The sequence below is a fragment of the Mauremys reevesii genome, linkage group 13 (genome assembly GCF_016161935.1).
Source record: "Mauremys reevesii isolate NIE-2019 linkage group 13, ASM1616193v1, whole genome shotgun sequence".
NCBI classification, from domain to species: domain Eukaryota; kingdom Metazoa; phylum Chordata; order Testudines; family Geoemydidae; genus Mauremys; species Mauremys reevesii.
In genome coordinates, this window is record NC_052635.1 from 45281120 (window position 1) to 45304662 (window position 23543).

The 23543-nt window shown below is 54.1% G+C and overlaps 1 protein-coding gene across 5 annotated transcripts in view; it reads left to right on the forward strand.

The window, feature by feature from the left end:
- The window catches only part of UCKL1 (uridine-cytidine kinase 1 like 1), a 42147-nt gene that overhangs the window by 16330 nt on the left and 2274 nt on the right, over positions 1–23543 (forward strand). For 3 of the 5 annotated variants that reach the window (XM_039498387.1, XM_039498389.1, XM_039498390.1), the window contains 11 exons: positions 2699–2892; positions 4305–4411; positions 5170–5340; positions 6523–6594; positions 9617–9806; positions 10601–10662; positions 16640–16659; positions 20334–20432; positions 21154–21247; positions 22048–22110; positions 22762–22884. In XM_039498387.1, coding sequence (XP_039354321.1) covers positions 2699–2892; positions 4305–4411; positions 5170–5340; positions 6523–6594; positions 9617–9806; positions 10601–10662; positions 16640–16659; positions 20334–20432; positions 21154–21247; positions 22048–22110; positions 22762–22884 — 1195 coding nt within the window. Of the gene's footprint in view, positions 1–2698; positions 2893–4304; positions 4412–5169; positions 5341–6522; positions 6595–9616; positions 9807–10600; positions 10663–12688; positions 12706–16639; positions 16660–20333; positions 20433–21153; positions 21248–22047; positions 22111–22761; positions 22885–23543 lie in introns of all 5 variants that reach the window. The other 2 variants (XM_039498388.1, XM_039498391.1) reach the window with 1 other exon arrangement.

A 23543-nucleotide genomic window follows, 5' to 3' on the forward strand; every position in this document is an offset into this window, starting at 1 on the left:
AGCCCCTGGAAATAAGTGGGGGGGTCCCCCAGCACAGTGAACATAGCAAGGAGGATCCCCAGATTTCCTGTCCTGCGCAGAGTGATTTCCTCTGCCTGCCTTTGTGGCCTGGCGGTTTTCTGCCAGGCTTTGGCCCCTTCGGCAAATCAGCTGGGGTCAGGAAGTGGGGTGGGGGTGAGGTGCTTGATGTCCAAAACACCCGTCTCCAGTTCCTTCTGTGTCCTGCCGACGGACCTGGGTGGCCCCGGGAGCGGGGGGCCCCGGGGCGGGCTTGCCCCGCAGGGAGCGGCCGGGCGGGGGGCCCCGGGGCGGGCTTGCCCCGCAGGGAGCGGTGTTCCAAGACAAAAAGGAAGTGGTGGCCGCACCAGCTCTAGCGTCCAGCCTTCGGTGCCCCTCTTATCTGCTGGTTCCCCACCTGCCTAGGCCAGAAGGGACCGTTGTGACCATCCGGTCTGACCGCCTGGATAACTCTTGCCATAGGAGGTCCCCCGGATAATTCCTCCTGCGTTGGAGCAGATCTTTTAGAAAAACACCCAGTCTTGATCTAAAAATGGTTGGTGACGCTTGCCCGTTGGCTCTGCGAGGGTGATGGCTCTGCGGCTGGCCTCTGGGATGGGCCCCCAATGAGGGGGGAGCAGTGTCAGGGCCTCCTTGCTCTCCCCAGGCGAGAGGGGGGCCTGTCGGGGGAAGGCTGATAGGACCCCTGGCCCTTTTCTATGGGCTGGGGTCTCAGGAGCAGCTTGGATCCTAGGTAGGAGCCAGGGGAATAGAGCTCTGCAGGAGTGAGCCAGTGGCCCTCACTTGCTGCTGGTCCCACGCCAGCTCGGGTCTTTCTCCACTGGGCCCCAGGAGACGGGGGCAGGCGGGGCTAAGCCTGCTTCCCTGCCCGGGCAGCGCCTGCTGGTGCCATCGTTATCCCCTCACGGGTGCTTAAGATGGAGGAAAGCCCCCCCCCCCAAGCCTCGGAAATGGAAAGCGCGAGGAGCAGGGAGGCCAGAGTCGGCAGGAGCTGAGATAAATAATCTGTTCCATCCCGGGCACGTTGGCCTGGCAGCACCGGCTGCAGCTTATCTCCTGGCCGGAGGCCGCCTGGCACCACTCGGAGCCTCTGCCGCGGGGCTGCCAAGCGTGAAATGACCTGGCCAGGAGGTTGGTCCCCCGCCCTCCTGCTGCAGCAGCTGGTGAGAGGAGGAGACGCTTAGCAGCGCAGCACAGGGCACGCTCATGCACCCACCTCTCACACTCCCCTCCCCAGGGGCTTGTGTGCTTGTATTACAGCAGCCTGCATCCCCCTCCTGCTGTGAGGCCAGAAGGGCTGGAAATGCACTGGCTGCGGCCAGACAGCCACTGCAAGGCAAATACAACCCTGCTATCGGGAAGGGCGGTGGGGGAGGCTCCTGTCTGTGCCTGGCTATTTTTGATCCCTTTATATGGGTGATTTTTCTTTATGTCCCCGTGAGCCCCTCTGCCTTCTCACGTGGGGACGTGGCGGTGGTGGCTGCTGGCCCGGGGGCTTGCCACGTGTTGGTATGATGTGGATTGTAAGCTCGTTGGAGCAGGGATTGGGTTTTGTTCCACGTGTGTACAGCACCAGGCACTGGAGAGCCCTGAGCCCTGCTTGTGGGACCTCTAGGTTCTACCACAAGGCAGAGAATAATCATTATTAAATACAGGAACCCTGACTTTCCGCAGCTGCCCTGAAGAGAGAGAGAATCTGAGTGAGCTGAGACTCAAGGGGGCTGTTCAGGGCAGGCCAGTGGGGGGGCAGTTTGGCTAACGGAGCGGGGGAGGGAGGAGATATTGCTTGAAGAGGTGTGTGTTAAGGGGTGGGAGTGTGTGGCCTCATATAGACGCTCGTGTGTTCTCCGCGGTCGTGTAAATGCGTCTGGGCTGCTTCAGGCCAGGCCCGGCTAGAGAACAGAGATGTTCTTACCCTGGCACGTGGATAACACAGAATTCACTGTGTGCTGAGGGTGCTTTCAGGAGGAGACTGTCTCCATCATGGCACTTCCCAATGCTCTGTGCTTTTGTAGCCTCTTTGCCGGGGAGGATCTCAGACGCTTTCACCAGCAAACTTCCCCCTGGGTGAGGTACTAGCAGGCAAGTTTTTACCACATGGGCAAACTGAGGCACATAATGGTTGAGCAGAGCGACTGGCCTGAGGTCACACAAGAAGCCCGGCAGAGCCAGGAAGAGAACCCGGGGTCTTGGGCTCCAGGTCCCTCCAGCCACTAGAGACTTTCCCTGAACAGCAGCTTGCTGCTGATGGCCCTAGTCAGGGCCAGAGCTTGGGGCAACTTCCTGTTACCAAATGGCCTTTCCCAAGCCTGTCAGACCCAGGAGTGCCCTTAGGCAGTGGGTTAATGCAGTGCTTTGGGCACGACCCTCCTCTGGCCTCCACCCTGCGGGGTCTGTTCCAGCCCACTGGCAGTGCAAAGAACCACTGCAGAATCCACTGCGGAGATGGCACGATGGCGGGGAGAGGAGGGTTCGTCATTATCCCAGCTGTGTTCCTTCGCCTGGGCGAGTTCAGGAGAACGTGGTTTATTGTTAATCCCTCTGGCCTGTTTTTTTGGGTCAGTGTGTCAGTTTCAGCCCCCCCTGCACGGCTCCCGAGGGGATGCCCTCACAGATCGGGGGGCCCCCGCTACGAATGTTGACCCAGATGACCAGGTTTCTTCTTCTTCCCGTCTCCTAGCACCAGCGGAGCGGACTCCTTAGACAGACTGTACCCTGCAGTGGGTGCCGCGAGGCCGCCCCGGAAACGGACCACCAGCCAGTGCAAATCCGAGCCACCCCTGCTGCGGACGAGCAAAAGGACGATCTACACAGCCGGGCGGCCGCCATGGTACAACGAGCACGGGACGCAGTCCAAAGAGGCCTTTGTCATCGGTAAGGTATCTGCTGGGAGCTTTCGGAGCACAGGCCTGTCGGGCGTTAGCATCCGGAGGGTGGCTTCAGAGGCTCTCTGCTGAGTGCTGGTGCGGGGTGTGCTCCTTCAGGTCATGCCGTCCCTCGCAGCTGCCATAGCAGGGATCTTGGTACGTGCTTGGCATAGGGTCCTTTGCAACAGTGCATCCCTCTGAGATGGCTCCTGCCTCCCTAGCACACTTCGCTGCCACGCCAGAGACTCCAGCTTGGTTCCCAAGCTTGGGGGGGGAGGGGAGAGGGGTGTGCCTCTGATTAGTCTGTCTTAGCGGCTGCTCCGTTAGGGTCCTCATCTTTCTCCATGGGCAGCTGGAAGCTACAATGCTCTAGGGCAGGGGTAGGCAACCTATGGCACATGTGCCGAAGGCGGCACACGAGCTGATTTTCAGCGGCACTCACACTGTCCGGGTCCTGGCCACCGGTCCGGGGGACTCTGCATTTTCATTTAATTTTAAATGAAGCTTCTTAAACATTTTAAAAACCTTGTTTACTTGACATACCACAATAGTTTAGTTAGATATTATAGACTTATAGAAAGAGACCTTCTAAAAACGTTAAATGCATTACCATCACACGAAACCTTAAATTAGAGTGAATAAATGAAGACTCGGCACAGCACTGCTGAAAGGTTGCCGACCCCTGATCTAGGAATTATTCTCTGGCCTGTGTTCTACAGGAGGTCAGACTAGATGATCCCAATGGTTCTGTCTGATTTTGGAATCTGTAAAGATAGGACCGCAAGGGAGTGGGGCGGGTCTGCAGTCCTACCAGTGACTATGGTCACAGAGTGATCCCCTGTGTATGCGCCCTAGAACTTGGGACCTCCCCCCCACCCCCCGCAGTATGTTGCAGAGTGACAGACATTGGTGCATTGGACGTATCTGTTTGTATTACGGTGGTATGCAAAGATCCCACTGAGATAAGGGTCTCATGCCATTGGCTGCTGTGTACACATAGTGAGCGATGCTCCAAATAGCCAGGCCAGAGGAGGGGTAGGGGGGTGCTGTCTCTCTCTCAGCAATGTCCCGCTGTTGGCACCTCGTGCTTGTGAGAGGAGTTTATTTTTTACTGTCGTGTGTGTCCGATACCAGGACTCTCTCTGGGCTGGTTCGAATGCCGGCTCTCCTCCTAACCCGATGATTCTCGTCTGAAGGGCCTTCGCCATCCCCAGCTACTTGTAATTACAGAATCATTCGTTTGGCGTCGCAGCACTTTTAATTATGCAAACGGGAAGTAACATGATGTAGATTTCCAAAGGTTCCCTCCTGACTTGTCGAGTGCGGCCAGGCGAGATCTGCCAGCGTTAACTGAGGTTGGAAGGTCGGGCTGCCGGTATGTTTGCTTCATGCTACTCTCCCTTTCTCTCCCCACATCAGGCTTGGGAGGGGGCAGTGCTTCTGGAAAGACCACCGTGGCCAGAATGATCATCGAGGCCTTAGATGTCCCCTGGGTGGTGCTGCTCTCCATGGACTCTTTCTACAAGGTGAGCTGCTGCCAGCTCCTTAGCCCAGGTTGGGCGTGTCTATCCCCTCTGGAGTCCTCTCCCTGTCCTGCTGAGCGGGGTGTGCTTGGCAGACCAGGTCAGGGGGAGACAGGTGACTCCTTCGAGTGTGTGTCTGTGGCCTGGCTGCATCAGGAGCTGGGGAAGGGTGGCGTTGGGGGCCTCCCAGCCAGAGGCTCCTGCTTTGCACTGGGTTCCAGCTGCTCGTCCTGGCTGGGCTGGAGAGGGAAAAGGACTTCCTCTTCCACGAGCCGCTCCCAGGGCCAGCTCAGACCTACCTCCGGGAACCTCCCCTGGCTGCAGGAAGCTCTGCCCTCCCCCATTTCTGCCCCCATTGCTCCCCAGCTGCAGGGGGAGGGGTCACTGTCCAGGGAGCTGCCCCCCTCCCCCATCGGCCCAAGCCCTGTGCATCCAGACTCCAAGAAAGGGCCACCCTAACCACTGGGCCGTCCTCCCTCTTCCCTAGAAATAAAAGGGCTAGGGTCTCGCCAGCTGCAGCCCATATGCCAAAGCAAAGCTGCTTCTGCCTGTCGGGGTAGGAGACCCAGGGAATCCCTGGCTCTAGGGCAATTGTTCACACTTGGGCTGTCGTGCTGCTCTCTCGTGTCAGGGACGTGCATCCGCACACTGTCTGTAGCACAGCCCAGGTGGCTCCCGGCTGAGGCATCCTGAGGCTGTGCCGCTCTCTGCTTGGACGGGGTGGCAATGAACCCTGCAGCGCCCCCTCCTGTCTCGGGTAGGTGCTCACCAAACAGCAGCAGGAGCAGGCGGCCAGCAACGACTTCAACTTCGACCACCCCGACGCCTTTGACTTTGACTTGATCATCTCCACCCTGAAGAAACTCAAGCAAGGCAAGAGTGTAACGATCCCCATCTACGACTTCACCACCCACAGCCGGAAGAAGGAATGGGTACGAGGACACAAAGGGACTGATGGGGCCTGGGGGTTGTGGGGTGATTCGTGTGCTGGGGGCGGAGGGGCTATGCTGAGATAGGAAGAGGGATAATGCACCTTCATCTTTAGACTAAAAGTCCCATCAAACACCATGGATTGAAAACCCAAGATCCCTGCCTAGGGGTCACGTTGCTGTGTGGGAAGTATGGTGTCTGTTTCTGGTGCCTGGCTTGGTAGGAACCCAGCAGTGGCACTGTGCTCTCCCCAAATGGGCTGGCTTGGTGTGTATAAGAGAGGGAGCAATGCTGTCATCTAGTGGCTGGCAAACAAAAGATAAAGGATCTACTGCTGCTGGCAGCAAAGGGAGTTCCCCACTAGCTCAAGTGGTAGAATCCCATGGTTTTGGAGCCAACAGAGCAGGTCTCTAGTCCCAGCTGCCCAGGGACAGGAGCAGGTGTGCGTGAGCACTTGTCTCTCGACTCGTTACATAGGGAGAGCCGTAGATTATGCAACACAGACCCCGGCCGTCGATGTGAGGAATAGCATGGAGAAGGTCTGAAGGGAATTCGATCCAGACCTCCTTGCAGAGAGGATGGCATCTGCAGTCTTGAGGGAGGAGGGCAGAGATTTGACATGGAAAGGCTCTGAGTGGGTGAGATTTCCCAGCGCTGGTAAGGAGAAATGAAAAGACCGTCTCTTTAGTGGAAGCAGTGCGAGTCGCCCGTCTCGGGACTGGTATTCATAAGCAATAATAGGAGCAGCCTCCTCCATAATGGGCTTGTTCAGTCCCCAGTCAGGCTGAGCTCTTTCCTTCCTTCCTTGGCTTGAAGATTAATTGAAAAGCAGCCTCATCTCTTGCCTGGAAACATGTGGGAGGCCAGCTGCTGCTCCCTTTATCTGATGCATCCTCTCTCTAAGGGGCTGGACCCTCTGATATAGATCACAGGTTGGTCTTTTCCATCGCAGTTTCTACTGTAAGGGGGGTGCCCTTGTCATGTCCGATATCCCAGCGGCACTTTTCCAGCACCCACTCGTTGGGGCCCAGCAATGGTGCCTTAATTGACCCTGGAGTCCCAGGGCATTCAAATCCTTCCTGTCATGCTCCTTTATCATCTCTCCCTCCAGTGGAGTATTTTTCTCCTCTCGTTCTCTTTCTAACTGCATTGGGTTTGACCGATTTCCTTCTGTTTCCTCCCAGAAAACTCTGTACGGCGCCAACGTGATTATCTTTGAAGGCATCATGGCTTTTGCGGACAAGGAGCTCCTGGAGGTGAGAGAGGGTCCTTCAGAAGGATGATGGGCTGCAGAGGCAAAGCCAAGGGTCTCACGGCTTCGTCTCACATCCTGGCTGGGAAAGTAGGAGCGGCAGAGGAGAATTCCGTGCTGTACGCCTCTCCATCCACACGCACGGTGTAGAGAGGAAGGGAAGGTGGAATCTTCCCCCAATGGTCTCCGATGTCTGGGGCCAGGGAGACAGATGCTTTCAGCAGATCTGTTCCTGATTGCTGTGGGAGTTTATTGTAGGATCTCAATGGGTTTCAGCTGCCAATGATTACAAAGCCAAGTTGAAGGACGTTGGGAGAAACACAGGCTAATGCTCTAACCCATCTGTAGAGATGTGGAGGCTGGTGATTTGGTACCAGGTGTAATGAGTTCAGTGGCTACAATCTAATTCCTGGTAGCAATTGTCCACTGCACAAAAACACCACTAAGTCTGGCACAATTCTGTACTTTTAGTCTCTACACATTGCAGTCCGTTTGCTAGGACAAGCTGGTCCAGCAACTGCAAGCTTATCTGATCCTTGCCAGGCCTGCGAGTTCCTTATTTTTTATGAGCACTAACGCAATACGTGAAACATGTAACATGAGAGGCCAAGCTGTGTACAAACCTCTGCCCGCTTTCGTCCAGAAGCTTTGCTTTATTGCTCAGTGCACTCTCGCGATCGGCTCGTCTGGAGCAATAATGACATCCAGTGGTCAGCCGGGTGAATCTCACTTGGAGTTAGGGGTGGGATTCCCAGCTCACAAAGCCACATTTGCACGAGCTTTCATCAGGCCAGCATGCCACAGCCCGCGGAGCTGGAGTCAAACAGGCAGCAGAGAGTGGTGGGTCGGGCGGGTTTACGGCTAGTCCATGTCACTACTCACTGCTGTGGTTACGCTACTATTTTTAGCCTGCTAGCTCATGGGAGGTAGCAGGAACCTATCTGCGGGAGCTGGGAATCGCACCCCTATCTCCTTTAGCTTGGGAAATAGCACCCGCCAAAAGAGTGGGATCTACTAGTACAAGTGAGTTTTAGAATAGAATGGGTCTCGCGGGCATGAGAATAGATGTGTGAATTGCACCTGCTGAGATACAGGAAGTGGCTGATTAAGGCTGCGTTGGATCCAATGCAACAGATCAGACCGAAGGCCCATAAAGCCTGGTGTCCTATCTCTGGAATTGGCCAATCCCTGACTCTTTGCAGGATGGTGAAGGAGCCCTAGCGAGTCCCACAATGCTGTGTACAGAGGAGACAGGGAGGGCACTCGGAGGTTATGCTGAGAGGATCCAATAAGAACCTGGATAGACAGAATTCCCTCCTGACCCATGACGAGCAGTGCATGCCTGAAGTTTAACTTGGATTACCCCTTCCCCCACCTTACTGATCCTGATGTTGGGCACAAATTTATCCAGCCCTTTAAAAAGAGAATCAGCTGCTATATTGGACTCTCTGACCTCTTGTGGCAGTGAGTTCCACAGGCAGACTATGGACTGGGCCTTTGCCTGGAGAATGAAAAGTTGGCCCATCCTGACTGGGCTCCCAGCTCAGGAACTACAGTGTCTCAGTTGACCTGGATTTCTAGTCGCTTCATGGGTGTCTCTGAAGGTGCATGGGTGGGAGGGCTATATTCAGATTTCACAATGTAGAGGCTGTCACCCGTTCATTCCATTAGGTTAGGGATAGATTTAGGGTTGGAAGGATTAGATTTATATCAGTAAACGTCGATTTCACCATATATATACACACACACACCCACACACAATAAATATTCCCAGCAATGATCATTGAAATTTACAGCTAGACAAAGTAAGAAAAATGCTTCCTGAGAACTTATAAGAGTTTGATTTAAGGATATTTACCTTGTATGTTTTGACATGTGGTGTTGACAGTTCATGTTTAATAGTTATAAAGCTTTAACTTTTTGAATCTCAACATCTGCTGTCATTAAATAATTAGTCTGACCCCTCCATACGTTCCTGCAATGGTGAAAATTTAAATAGATAAAAATTAATAAAGCTTAAAAATAAACATCAATAGTACCCAGGAAAATTATACCAAAAAAATCAAATTCTGCCATGACTAAATATATTTAATATTAATTGGGCAGGTGAAACTGTTAGTCTTCCGAGATATTTTCCTTCGTGTGCAAGCAAATGTTCAGCCTTGGGAAGACGTATCTTGTGTTGTTGGTTTTTTGTTAGGCATAGTTCTGCATTGAGGAAGTGGTCGTTGGAGAGGAAGTTGTGTAAGCAGCAGTTTGAGATCAGCTCCTGAGGTGGAGTTGCTCCCTGCATGCTGGCTGACCACCTCTGTTCCAGGACTGGTCTATATGTATAAGTTACACATATACTCAGATGCCTCATCTTTGATACCAGTGGGAAGCTGAGCTGCAAGGCCGTGACATCTGCTGTTGCTCAGCAGAGGGCTGACACTGGTGTCAAAAGAAGGGTGACAATAGGTATAAAATTTCCCTCCCCCATTGATGGGTCTTTGAACCAAACTTCTTGGGCCTGTACCCATTACCAGCTCTGGCTGCATGGGCCCCGTTTCGGTGGCAGACCCTCGCTACCAGGTAAATTACAATCTCCCGCCAATGGTCCCGTTGAGCTGTAGGGGAAACGCACGCTAGAAGAGGAGATTGTGATGGATTCTCTTCTGCCGGGTGAGGCCGGAGCTGGGGGGACTGTTCCTCTGTCATGATGATACAGGCTTGTGCAGCAGGACTCCAAGCACTACCCTGACATATCTTAGTTCCCCTGCTGTGATTTCCAAGGCTGCTTGGACCCCGGTGACTTCCCAGTGGGTGATTTTCAGCTCCCGTCAAGGGGCTTGAACCTGGCCCTTAGCTCTGTTACAGCAACCGGGGGATCAGGGATCTGCTAACAGCAGAGGGAGAGCTCCCCTTCCTCTCGCTGGCTTGACTGGGCAGGTCTCCACCTGCAGCTTCCCCTCCAGGCAGCGCAGCGGGAGGGGTCCGGCATGAGTGACGCTCCGCCCGCGCTGTGGGCGCATTCTGCCTCCTTTCAGCTTCTCGACATGAAGATATTTGTCGACACGGACTCGGACATCCGGCTGGTGCGCCGCCTGCGCAGGGACATCGGCGAGCGCGGCCGGGACATCGAGGGGGTCATCAAGCAGTACAACAAGTTTGTCAAGCCCGCCTTCGACCAGTACATCCAGCCCACCATGCGGCTGGCCGACATCGTCGTGCCCCGAGGTACCCAGCACGGCTCGCGTCCCGCCAGCCTCTTTCCTCGTTCGTTACGTTGGCTCGCTGAGAAATCCTGGGGCTTGTTGTCCCTTAGCAGAGCAGTACGAACGCCAGCTCCCGCACCTCTTCCCTCTGCCTCTGGCTATTCCTTTCTGCCCTCCAGCTGGCATCGATGCCAACTGCACGCTGCCCAGCGGCAACAACTAGGCCACTGAAAGACCCTGCTGCCCATCCCTAAAGCCCCCGCTCTTGATGGCTCCCAATCAAGATTAATTAGCCTGGCAACTCCCTGTGGGCGTGTGTCGGCACCAGGGTGAGCTGGCTGGCTGTGCCAAAGCCTTGCCAAGGAGCTTAGGGGGCTGCTCTGTTGTGGTAATAAAAAAGGTAATAATTGGAGATATACCAATCTCCTAGAACTGGAAGAGACCTTGAAAGGTCATCGAGTCCAGCCCCCTGCCTTCACTAGCAGGACCAATTTTTGCCCCAGATCCCTAAGTGGCCTCCTCAAGGATTGAACTCACAACCCTGGGTTTAGCAGGCCAATGCTCAAACCACTGAGCTATCCCTGGGTGGGTGGGTTTTGGTTACGTCGGTGGGTCTGCCTCAGTTCACCCCAGCTGACTGCCTGGGCCTGCCACGAGATGAACCGGCAGGGAGCAGCATTACCGGTTTGGGTCTGGGTAGACAGGGACCCAGCATTCCCATGTTTCAGAATCACAGGCAGCGGAGAGGGTGGTGCTGACGTGACGCTGAGTCCCTGTAACTCACCCTGTCTCTCTCTCGTTCTTGGCGCACTGAAGGTAGCGGGAACACGGTGGCCATTGACCTGATCGTCCAGCATGTCCACAGCCAGCTGGAAGAGGTAAGAGCTGTGCTGGGACGCTCCAGTTCAAAGCCTGGCCTCAGGGAGGTGGCAAGATGGGTGCTTACTGCCTGGGCAGAGCCGGGGCAGTGGCGTGGCTAGTGACACCATCCAGCACCTAGCCGGGGTATCGTTTGGCTTGGGATTTGCTGCATGTGAGAGCAGAGATTCCTGACCTCCTAAGTAAACTCCTCTCCAGCCTCCCTCTCCTCTCCGCCCCACCGCACTGGCCTTACTGCTGGGCAAAGCAAGCCGTGCGTCCACGTGCCCGCTGCTGCCGGGCCTGCCTCTGTGCAGTGGCATGCTACAAGCTGAAGGCAGAGGGCTGCAGCCTGGATGCTGGAGCTTTGCACAAGGGTGCTGGGGGCCCGCAGAGCTGCATGGCACCTCTCCCTGCGTTCTCTGGGCTGTGCCCTGCCCTGGGCCGGGGCCTGGGCTTGGCACGGCACATCCCAGTGCTTCCTTCCGTTCCTGCAGCCCCGGGAACCTGCCTGTCCCCTACTGGGCGCTCTTGGATAATAGCAACTTCTTGCTGGGAACTGAGAGTTTGCCAGTAAGCGGAATCCACTGTTCGGGCTTCCCCCCCCAGTACAGGATTCCTAACCGCAGGCCTAGGAAACTCAGCAGCCGCAGGGAGTTGGGCACGAACCAGGCCCTGACCTCTCCCTCCAGTGCTTTGCTCTGGCCCTTTCTCTTCCACCAGTTCCTGCCCTCCAAGCACGCGCAGCCCTTGGGTTTCCGGCTCTGAACAACTCTCAGAACAGGCCAGTTTTTCAAATCCAGTTCAGACGCCCCCCATGTTGGTCAAAGCCTCACGAAAACAGCTGAGATCTGCCCCCTGGGAGCAGCATCCAGCGCAACTACCATGATTCAACCTCAGAGCTGAGAACTAGTCTGAACCAGCTCCAGGTCAGATCCAGATTCCGACTTCCACATCCTCAGCCGTCTGTCGTTTTCACAAATCCTGAATCCCTTAACTGGAGTGTAACAGCTCTGGAGGGTGGGTTCCGGCTGAGCACTCTAGGGGGTGTCAGATCAGCGTATGAGGTTGTGTACCGTACGCTGAGTGCTGCAATTCAGGTTCCCTGGGAAGATGAAGGGCAGACTGGTGATCTCAGCGCCACAACACTTAGGTTCTTATAGCTTTTGTATGTTAACTCGGGGCTATGCTGGGGGCAGGGGGGAGGAGTCTCTTTGCACTTTGATTTAGCATTGGAATCTGTTTGCTTTTCAAGATAGCTAGGCTCCAGAAGGGCACATGCGCACAGAAGTCAGATGCACTTGGGAATAAAGTTCTCCACTCCAACTGGCCTTTCTAAGCTCCCACTCGGCTACAGCCATCTTGCTGCCTGGAAGCCCAGTGCATGAGACTGCATGCAGTACCACACAGGCCAGCAAGTCGATAAAGGAGACACTGCTCCTATATGTTAGCACTTACTGAAAGTGCGCCCCTCCAAAAATGTCTCCCCTCCTAGTTAAAAGGAGGTCCCTATGTTTTGCTGCAAACGGCCCTATTTGTAGAGTTGAAATAATGGCAGGTCTAGAGGTTGTGAAATCCAGGTTTCATCTTGCTACCCAGCCATAGGAGCTGTTTTCTTGTATAAGTATGAAATGCTGATGTCATATCAGAAGAAGAACTGGTATCTAAAGCAAGATGGAAATTGGTTTTGCAGTTTCTGAACTGACTCATAGCTGGGGTCCGAGACCTGGCCGGTTTCCATGGAGATGAGATAGCTGCTGCTTCCAGGAACAGGCCTCAGGAAAAGCAAATTAGAGCAAAACTTTCTTTCAGATAAACCTCACAGTGGGTGAGAAATGCGGGTCCTTCCCAGACAGCTGTTTTGGGAGAACCGGTGGATGCTGAGTTTTGGGTGAGGGGAGGTTATTGTGGGGTGGAGGGAGAAAGACTAAATGTGAACACAGGAAAATATTCCTATTTTTCCCTTTTTTTTTTTTGTCTCTAAATGCCCGTGGGCTTGACAATGCTTAATGCCGGTTGCATTGTGTCTTTGTGTTACTGCTGCAGCGTGAACTCAGTGTCAGGTAAGACCCTCATGACTCTGTCCTGTCTGCGTGACCTGAGGCATTTCCAATGCCAGGCACTGCCTGGGCTGCACTGTCTCTATCAGACTCCAGTAGCTTCCTCGTTGAGCTCAGACCCGTAGTGTTCATCTCACCCTTTAGACTCAGGTGCAGCCAGGAGGGCAATATTCTAAGTTCTGGGCATATAGCGTAAGTGAAGGTACCTGCAATTTATATGGCCAATATCTGACCTGACCGCATACCCAATCCAACTCCCACCGACATTGGATCCAAGCCTAACTTGTTCTTCAGTGAATCAGAGACGTTCACAAGGCTGCCGACTTGCAGAATGGGAAAGCATTTGGGATTTTTCACCAGATGTTTTGTTTTCAATTAATGTGAAAAGTGGTTTGGAGACCTCTTCATCTGAGCCGGAGGCGCTGGAAAAACATAGGAAAACCGGGGCCTTGTGTTCATAACCCAAAGGAAATTTAAGCTGAGCCCTCGCCACGTTTAAACAAAGTTCCTTGAGAATTGCGGCAGCCCTGGGGAGCGAGAGACTAAAGCACAGGGGTAATAGCACCCAAAGGGAACTTGACTGATTCTGAGTGGTAACATACACATTTTGATCCAGGAGGACAAGTTCTATGGAAATAACTTCAGTGGCAGATAGGATTACTAAGTAGCTCCAGGTGTATATACAGAGTAGACACCTATTTAGTTACCCTTACAATATCAGCGTGTAGATAGTGCGTTGGCTTTTTCCCTTCCATTAGGCATTCAGCTAAGATTTCAGCTATTTTTGTGGGAGGCGAAAAGATGCATTTCTAAAAATGCATTTCCACTTAGATGTATAGCTTTGTTTAAAGAGACACATAACTCAGGTAGGCCTGAAGTTTACATTTGGCATAAAAAAAAGCTTTTACAAACCCTCAGATGAATAGAAAAGCTTCTGTTTTTTCCCAAAGCTAGTTATTTTCAAGCAAGTAAATTGGATGGTTAAAATTTCACTTTTAACAATCTCGGGGCCTAATGTGGCAAACATCTATACATGTGAGTAACTTTACTCCTACGGGTAACTGTGCTCATATACGTAAGTGTTTGGAGGTTCGAGGCTGAAGGCGGCATATAGTGACACAGCCATGAAAATTTTTCAGTTACAAATGTATAATTTGTAACAGGCTGATTTTTTTCCCCCAAACTGATATTGTTCTGAAATCCAAAAAGTACCACTCATAGTCTTGATTTTGCCTTTTTTTCATGCCTCTTGAAAATCTACAAAATTAATAAAATGGTGCTGATTTTGTAATGGAGAGTTTAGTGCTGTAGCACGTTAATTGCACAAATAACTACAACCACAACACTTGAGTAACCTCAGAATTCTTATCATGGATTTCAATCAAGGCTTCCTTTCTGGTAAAAGTCTGAAAAAAATGAAGGTCAGGAGCTGGAACATGCCTGCAAACATTGGTTTAAACTCATGAAACCCAAAGGTTTTTATTAAGTCAGCTGTTTCCAGCACCCTGTCCACCCAGGGGCACGTGTGTTAGGTAGCGGATCAGGGCTGATAGATGGGGACATGCAAAAAGAGTGAAATGTGCCTGAAAAAAATTGGGCTTTTCAACTAACCGAACTCCCCAGACTCAGTTCTCAATGGCTTCTAATGAATACCAAAATCCCGCATTCTAATGTCGGTGCCTTTCAAATGCTGTGTTGGTGAAGCTACACATAATCTGTAACTGGTAGAGAAAAACCCAGATGTTGGATCTGGGCTCAGGCTAACCTACCTTCCACACAAACTGTAGGTAAATTTGGGTAGAAATCCAGATCCAAACTCCATTGCTTTGGCCCCTCTCTGGCACTTTGTCAATGGAACTTTTTAAGTATGATGGAGGTGAGCTGATTCTAAGCCCAGCGTGTAATGACAGAGTAACTTACAAGGATGAACATCCAGTGAGATGTTAACAGGGTTAATTGCTGATGCATCCAAATTCTCACTCATTTAAAGAAAATTTTAATAATTGCTGGACATTCAGCTTCTCAGTTTCACACCCGGAGGTGCGTTTCCTGTCTGAAATTGCAACACATTGAGCCATCCGTGTGCAGACACTGTACACCCACGCATGCAGTTCCCATTAACACCAGTAGGAACAGACATGGACACTTCCTTGGCGGAGCAGACCCCGGAGTCTGCTTGCTTGCGTTGAAGTGTGATGCTCTCGGTGATGCCTTTATCCATTTTTTCCCCCTTCCGCCATGCTGTTTGAGAACCGGACTTGCTTCTAAAAACGGGTGTTCTCGAAGAGGAATTCACCGTTGCCAATCGATACTTCCCCTCCCCAGGTCTAGATCACCTCCAGGTGCCCTTTGCCAGTTGTGTCTTTAAATATCAAGCCGTGGCACAGTGTAGCAGTCCTTGTTTGAAATGTCAGCCGTTAAAAGCCAGCTGCCGTACGTGTTTGAAATGCCTTACCTACATTAGCTTCTTTGTAGCTGGCTGTCTCTTGTCTGCTTCCTGTCTGATTGCATGTACAACAAAGAGCTGGTGGTATTCACCCTGCCTTTCTGAGAGACGGTCACCCCCATATTTCTTTTGCTTTCATTTCTCCCTCCCCCCCCTCCTTGAAGCTTTCGTTCTGGGGAGGGAAATAAGTTTCCAAAGTGAGACATTTTCTCGACCTGCTCACGGCTGCTTGGCTGAATGTTCCACTGCTGGCCAGCCACAGCGAAGGGGGAATGGAAATTCTGCTCACCTGCCTCACCCGCAGGATGGCTGCAAGCCAAGACAGCAAAGAGGGACAAACTCCTGCAGGCCCCCCAAGCCTGGCCAGTCCGCCATTCTCAAGCACAGGGTCGAGCGAGAGCGTGAGCTCTTGTCCCTGTCAGGTTGGTTGTGCAAGCTGCTGAGCTGTTCTCGCTGCCCGTTTGCGATCCCCTTGTATGCCGAGTTCTGGTCAGTGGGCCGGATTGCTAGTGCCTCTCTGAGGAACGTCCAATGCTCGTGCCGTGCGCGTGCAAACATGGAACGTACTCGACTAAGCTCCCATTCCACTGGGAGAGGAGCCTGGGCTGTGGAGTTGGGTTCAGAGCCGGGACTGTCCCAAAGTCGGGCAGCTGCTTCAGGCCCATCTCTGCACAAGATGTTCTTGTCCAGCCCAGGCCAAATCTTGAACTGGGTCTCTATCAAGAGGCACCTGCCACCCACGTGTGAGTGCTTGTGTCCCCTCGTGGGCCTGGCAAGCAGGTCGGTGGGCACATCTTGTGCCTGTCTGCATGTGCCAACAGGGCATTTTTTGAGGCCCAGCTGCAGGCTTGGCCCTCGGTGTGTGTCCTTCCCCTGCGTTCCCGGTTACTGGGATCTTGGAGTAAACGAAGGCTCCTCTCTCTGATCGTGGGAATGCACCGAGTCCTGGATGGGGGGCTCTGGTCTCTCCTCCAGGCAGAGGAGTCGAGGACGGAGCCATAGACACCAACTTCTGTTAGGGTCAGCGGGAGCAAGGTGTGCAAGTCCTGGAGGGCGCAATAGACTCCTGCCAGTCTGGCTTTTGTGGCATCCCGCTTCTCTGCCTCGGCCGCGGCTGGGACTGGGGCCTCGCTCCACTAAATGCACAGGGGCATAACGCTGTCATGTCCCCCCCGCGCTAGGTTGGTGTGAGTGCTGGGGGGGCTCTTGGAGACCGTCCAGCAGAGGGCAGCACATCTAAGACAATCTGCTACGCAAACACCGGTTCGGTGGGAAAGACCCTTGCTGAGGGATCGCTCCCTGATGGCTCAGGTGTTGATCGAATCCAACCGTTACTGTTTGAAGTTAATACGGATCATGGCTCCTCCCCTCCCCCCCCCCGGTCCTTTGACTAATTAAAATGCTTTCTCCTTTTTTTTTCCCTCCCCTTTAAACCCGTGTTGTATTTCCTGCTTTGTCTCTCCCTGAACGTCCCTCCCGTCTGGTGAACAGAGGAAGCTACGCTGGGATATGTGAGGAACACTTGCAGTGGTTTGCGTTTGATACTAATCAGGGGAGCTGCGGGGTGACGGGGGATGAGCCAGGGCTGCATGCTGAGCGTGGGGGTGCACAGAGGGGGAGCATGGGTGAGGTTCTTTAAGCTGAACTGAAAGGAACTCCCCCCACCCCTCCCCAAGTACCTCTTCTCCGGATCAGATGCTCCTGAGAATTAGAGTATGGAGCTATCGGTCTTGGGGACCTATATGGCCACATCGCCATAGTACCTGGGCACCTCACAGTCATTAATGTATTTCTCTTTAGAAACCCCCTGCGAGGCCGGGCAGTGCTATTATCCCCATTGTACAGATGGGGACCTGAGGCACAGGGAGGCTAAGTGACTTGCCCATGGTCTTGCATAAAGTCTGTGGCAGAGCAGGGACTTGACTCCCTCCCCCAAGTCTTAGGGTATTGCTCCAACCACTGAACCATCCTTCCCCTCTGCTGAACCTGGAGAATTCCCCAGAGCATGAGGTGTCTAGTCCCACCATTGCTTTGGGGGATTGTTTGCCATGAGATCCACGGTAACTAATCCCTGGTCTGACTCTCACCCCACAGAGTGGTCTAGGGCTGCAGGCACCCCAAGGGGTTCCTCTGCTGTCTCAGCCTGGAAAGCAAAGTGCAAGCATTTCAGGAACCAATGGAAACGTAGGTGACAAAATAACAGTTTCTCCCGGGCCTGTTCGCAGCTCAGTGGTGTAGGAGGGGTGTTCCTGGTTGTGTTATGCCTACTTGTGGCATCCGAGTACTGTGCCGTGGTGTTTTGTGTAGGTGCTGGAGAAGACAACCTGGGCTGATCCTCTCTGGTGTGGCACACAGTGATGTACCACAGTGTGCGTGGGGGCGGAGAGCGGGAGGGCGGCGGTGACTAGCACTTGGATCGGATGCAAGGGCTTGGGCAGCAGAGAGTCGTGACCTCGGAGGGCCTTTGCCACCCACAGGGCCGTTTGGTTTGTGGCTTGTCACTGTGCTGACCACACACCTCGCTTTAAGGCCTGGGTCCCAATGAGTCTGCAAATGCCGAGTTGAGGCCAGCGCGCCATCCTCGGGGGGCGGAGCCGTAAGGTGCAATTCCCTGGCTAGTGGCACTAGGTCCTGCAGGTGGCAGGGTTATTGGGGAATCCTCTGCCAGGCCTAACAACAAAACAGTGGGCTGCTCTCCCCGGGAGCCGTTACCGCTGGCTCTTGTGCAGCAGTTTTGCCAGCCTGGAGTGCTGTCTTTCAGCAGAGAGGCGACCCCGGGGGAGTTGTCTGAGGAGCCCATGGGACTCTTCACGGGGATCGAAGTCGCTTGTCCTAGTGGCCTGTTCAAATTCCACCTCTGGGCGCTTTCCATCTACTGAGGGTGCCCTGCGGTTGGAGCTGTTGCTGGCCCCTGCCACAGAACTGCCTCGTTCCCCCGGGCGGCGGGTGTGTGGAGCCCTGTGTTTCGGATCAGGCTGTGACGCGCTTTGGGATCCGGGTGCTGTGTAAAGGCAGGGCCCCGTTATCCCTGCCCCAGCAGCGCTGCGGGGGCGGCAGCCCGTTCTCCCAGGAGGGGACATGCTGGAGACCCCCAAGCCCCTTGCTCTTGTTTTGTGACACGGAATGTTGGCTCCAGCTGGTTTCTTTGATGATTTCTCCTTTTTTTGTTTGTTTTTTTTTATCCCTCTCGACCCCTTCCTCCCCCACTCCCCCCCCCCACACACACACCCTTCTCCTCCTCTCAGACCTGTGTGGGCCAAGTCCAAACCTGTGTGTGGGCCCGATCCTGCAGCCATTCCCCATTTCAGGTGGCTGCAGGATTGGGTCCTTACGAAGAGCGAGGGCCTCTAGCGAGGCTGGGGTGCGACAGCCCCCCTCAGGTCACCCCACGGAAGCCTGGAGCAGCGGCAGGAGGAGGGGACTTGCAGGAGCCTCTCGCTGCTGGCGTGGGCATGGGGAAGGGTGGGACACAAGCCGGGTGCCAGGGAGACTAACGTGGGGTTCTTCCTCACTAACCGAGTGCAGCTTGTTTCGCTGACCACCCGCCCCGGAGCTTTTGAGGGGTTCGTCTTATTTCAGAGCACAAGTGGGGCCGGGGTGGCACTTTGGATAACGCTCTTGCAAAGCCTCCCCCTAGAACTGAGTGCACCCCATGCACCCCCTTTGTAAAGGGGAGCACAGTCTTCCTGCACACTGGGTCTCTCCGCCCTTGGTGGGGGTGTATTGAGAGATCCCCTCAAAGTATTTCACAAATGCCCTTTCCCAGCTTGGCTCCTGCCATTGAAATTTCTGCCCTCTGTCTGGGGAGTGGAAACCCCCCCCCCCCCCGCCACACACACACCCTCCTCTGAACCTATTACAGCCTTTCTACGTAATCAGCTGATGCAGCAGGGTGGATCCCTGCATGCCCACACATGCAGCATGTTCACAGGCTACAGCCCTGGTGTCATGGGCACAGAGAGTCTATTTCCATAAAGAAACGTCTCTTTGTTTTTTAACAATCATAACAGGAGCTAGTGGAATAAGCACAAAACCCTCAAACGTTCAACGGGCTTCGCTTGCGTCTTGATTTGCATTTGTTTTAGCCCAGGCCAGAGGATGACTGGGTAGGTGGAGGAATCTGGTCGCCATGCCCCTCTTCCTCAAGCCCTACCTAGTCATCTTCCTCCTGGCTTGCTTGTGTGTGTTGCATTACTTAACCAGGGTGGTTCTCTACTAAATCTTTACCTGGCTGGTGCTTTTATCTTTTCCTTCCTCCAATATATTCCCGAACCAGTTGCAGTCATTTTTTGTGTGACCCAATGCACAGCTGCCTGAGTCCAGCGTTCCTCACGTGCAAGGCTGATTTGGTTCATCCTTTCCAGCCAGAGAGGTGCCCTTACTATGTCTTTCAAACAGAGAGGGGCAGGCTAATGGGAACCCATTATCAATGGCATTTCCTTGGTCCAGGAATAGGCATTGCGCTCAGCAATGTTAATTGATTTGTCATCCAGAGATGAGTCACCCCAGCCACCAGCCCTGTCCAGCTATAAAGCGTCTTGAGGCTGTTCCTAGTTTTGTAACGACGTGACTGTCTCTGAATGGACCAGAGCTCCCACACCAAACCCTTCCTAGAACAGTCGTGCATCCCAAGGGGTGCCGTTAATCTCAAGGGATCAAAGCTGTCAGGCAGTGCATGGGAGTGGGACACCCTGACCAAGTACCCTGCTTCTGATGATGTGCCAGAAAATATTTGCTCTGAGAGGCACCTTTTATGGGGTCAAGTTTGAGATACTTTACTCCTGAGTGTTTGCCATAGCTGTCCCTTCCTCACTGACTGACTGAGGGGTCCATCCAGTGAACTGGGGCAAAGGAAACAAATGAGACCCGTGAGCAGCGGGAGTGTGATCTGCTTTATGGAGAAGCTTCATCTCTCCTGACACGACTGGTCAGTTACAGTAACTGGCACATCCTAGATGGTAAATAGGTTTGTGCAGCCAGTTTGGAGCCTTAACATCCCAGCTGTCTTGGGGCCAGGAGTGGGCTGGTGGGATGCGAAGGCTCCAGGATTCTAGATATGGCTCCTCATTAGTGTCATTAACAACCCCCTTGTCACCTGTGTGTGTCTTCCTTGGGGTTTGGCTGGATGACTGCTTCTGCACGTGAACGAGCACTCACGTAGCTGCGGTGTTGTGTTGGTCTCCAGGGCAGCGTTGGCCTCTGCCCACCAGTGCCATCCCCTTCCTCGGACCCTCAGCGTGCTGAAGAGTACCCCGCAAGTGCGCGGCATGCACACCATCATCCGGTAAGCGTGCCGCCTCGCGTTTGGAGCGGGTGAGGCTAAGGGTGTGGGGGCTTTTAGCATCATCCAGCCTTGGTCTGGGCGTTTGACATCTCCCACTCGTAGGGCCCCCCAGAGATGAAATCCTGCCCCAGGCCAGAGACCCTAGTTGTGCTGGGCAGTTTTCACCCGCTTCCTAGAATCATCCATTTAAAATCTGATAATGTCAACCCGTAACTCTGAGCGTCTGCATGTTCGGTGTCCTGTACAGCCATGAACAGCTGTTCCTACCACCATCCCAAGAGCTGGGTTGGTACAGACCGAAACGGAGGCATAGAGAGGTAAGAGACCTGCCCAAATCCCCACAGCAAGATCGCGGCAGAGTTAGGATTAGAACCCAGGGGCTCTGGGCCAGAGCGATTGCTCCACCTTGGAGCTCCCCTTTGCCTGTGTCCCAGCAACAAAACTACAACCTGGGGTGGGGCAGGATGACCCAATATCACACAGTTCCCGGTAAAGGGGCCTGGAGAGGTTCAGGGTCCTCGGCTGGATCCCCCGGTGGAAGGCCTGTGATGGTATCAGCTGCCTCTACCTGGGAGGAGGCTAAGGAACCTGCCCTGTTTATCTGGTCCACCTTTTCCTTCCTACACAACCCTGCCTCGCCCTTAAGGCAGCCTCTGACTCACACTCAGCATCTCCTGGAGAGTTCTCACTGACGGACGTGCCTTTCTCCTCTCCCCGTTAGAGACAAGGAGACCAGCCGAGACGAGTTCATTTTCTACTCCAAGAGGCTGATGCGGCTGCTGATTGAGCACGCGCTGTCGTTTCTGCCTTTCCGGGTACGTACAGGGAACGAGGGGATGGCACGGAAAGCCCGTTGTTCTCTCCTTTCTGGGGGGACAAGGGGAGGTCTGCGTTTGCCTCTGAACTTGCCCTCTTGTGGAAAAGGCTAAAAAGAAATGATTCTCCTAGGTCAGACAGCAGCAGTCACCAGAGATGGGACCCGAGTCTGTTGTCTACGGGTTCTTACACCACACTACACACCTTCCAGCAGTGCAGTGAGCAGTGTCACTGCCAGCTGTCACGTGGTTTGTTCTCGCCTCTTCCCCGGAGGGGAAAGGATATGCAGGGGCGTGTTGTGTGTTGGCAGTGGGTGTGAGTGTGATTTTATACACACGCTCTCTCTTTCTCTCCTGTATGTTATAGAAGGCAGATCAAAGAAATGCACCTTGCCCTTGGCATGGAAGGTGGAGAGGGAGGGTTGGGATGGTCCTTCATTTCCGGGGGGGTTCATTCCCTGGCCTTGGACTGCCCCTCACCCCCCCCCCCAAAGCTGTGTCTCCACTGTCGCTGCTGCTGTGGGGTGGGTAATTGTATCGCACGAGGCTGCGTCCATCGCTCGGCTTTGGGAGCAGAGAGCACAGTGCAGGCACAGCCATGTTTCTGAGGTGGCTGGACCTCTGCACCTCAGTCAGGGGCCTTCCCTGGCTCGCACGGCTGGTGTCCAGGGCTCCATCACCTCCCCAGGTCCCCTGGCTCCATGACTTTCCATGGTGCACCAGCCTGTGGCTTTTGTGCCCTGTCTCCGGTGCGCTGGTGGTCTGAGCCCGTGTTAAAACTTGTGCTGTGATCTTTCTAGAGCTGCACTGTCCAGACCCCTCAGGGAGAGGACTACGAAGGCAGATCCTACAGTGGGAAGCAGGTAAGGGGAAGGGAAAGGCTGGATTCAGTTGCTCTCAGTGGGCTCAGATCCTACGCCCATTGAAGTCAATGGGAAGACTCCCCCTGACTTAACGGGCCTTTGATCAGGCCCCTCAGCATCTGGAATAGCTGGGTCTGCTCCGGGGGCTGGCTGGCTTGCTGCTGGGCTGTAAAAACCAGGGGATCCTGCAGCCTACAGCTTAATTTCCAGCAGTGACTAGTCAAGTCAGGCCCTTAAGTAGCACTAATGAGGTGTGCGTGCCTGTGGGTGCTCCAAATTGCTCCTCTTCTGTTGGGGAGGCAGCTGTGTTTGGGGGGTAGCTATGAGGAGCTAGCTGCTTAACCCTGTCACTGCTGGAGGAGACATGGGTCACACGCAGCCGTGCATGGCTCAGTCCCATTGCTGGCCTGGGCAAACGGGAGCAGGAGACCAGGCCTGGGGGCTGCGTTCTGCACACAGCTCTTCAGCTGACCTCAGGTAGGGCCCGGGACCCCGTTGATCAAGTGGGGCTAATGATCCTACCTGCTGCTGTGAAGTGCCTTGAGGCTGTAGATCCTTGCTAGGGCTGGTTCCTTTGGACACCAGGGAATGGTGGCATGGGAGCATTTGAGGGGCCCCGCATGGCCGCTTCATCCCCGCTCTCTGTGGCAGATCACAGGTGTGTCTATCCTGAGAGCAGGCGAGACCATGGAGCCGGCGCTCCGAGCCGTGTGCAAGGACGTCCGAATCGGCACCATCCTCATCCAGACCAACAGCAACACTGGAGAGCCAGAGGTAAAGGGCACCTTGTGACCCGGGACCATTCGCAGCAGCGGCGTCTCTATCGCCGGGATCCCTAACACTGCCGCGTGCCTGTTAATTGCAATCAGTTCGTTCATTCCTGCTGGCCACAGCAGGTCTCGTCAGGAGGGGGCTGGTTGGTGGCTTTCATATTTAATGAGCATTCATCAGTCACTGAGACCCAAAATGTCTGGCTTCAAGCAAAGGCTTTCACAGTCGTCTGCAAAAATGCGTATGTAGCTGCACGTGCAGTGACTGCTAGACATCTAGCCAGTGGCACGTGCACCGGCCACAGCTGAGTATGGCAGGAAGGTAACTAGGCGTGCCAGGGAGGCACTGAAACGTGCACATGCTGGTGCACTCGCCATTAAACACAATTGGGCCGAGGTCGCTGGGGCTTTTTAAACGCATGCTCTCCACTAAGCCTTGGTCCCCGTCTCGTCAGCACCAGCCCGGCTTAGCCGTTTAGCAGCAGCTGCCTCGTAAACAAAGGGTCCGGTGACAGGCCGGCAGCCTGGAGCTGATTCAGCCCAGCCCAGTAATCCTGCCAGCAACGGGGTAAATGGGCAGTGATGCCCTGCGGCAGGTGGCGCATCCCCCGCCCAGCTAAGGGGGGTGTGAGCAGAGCTTTTCCCAGATCTCTCTCTGGCCTG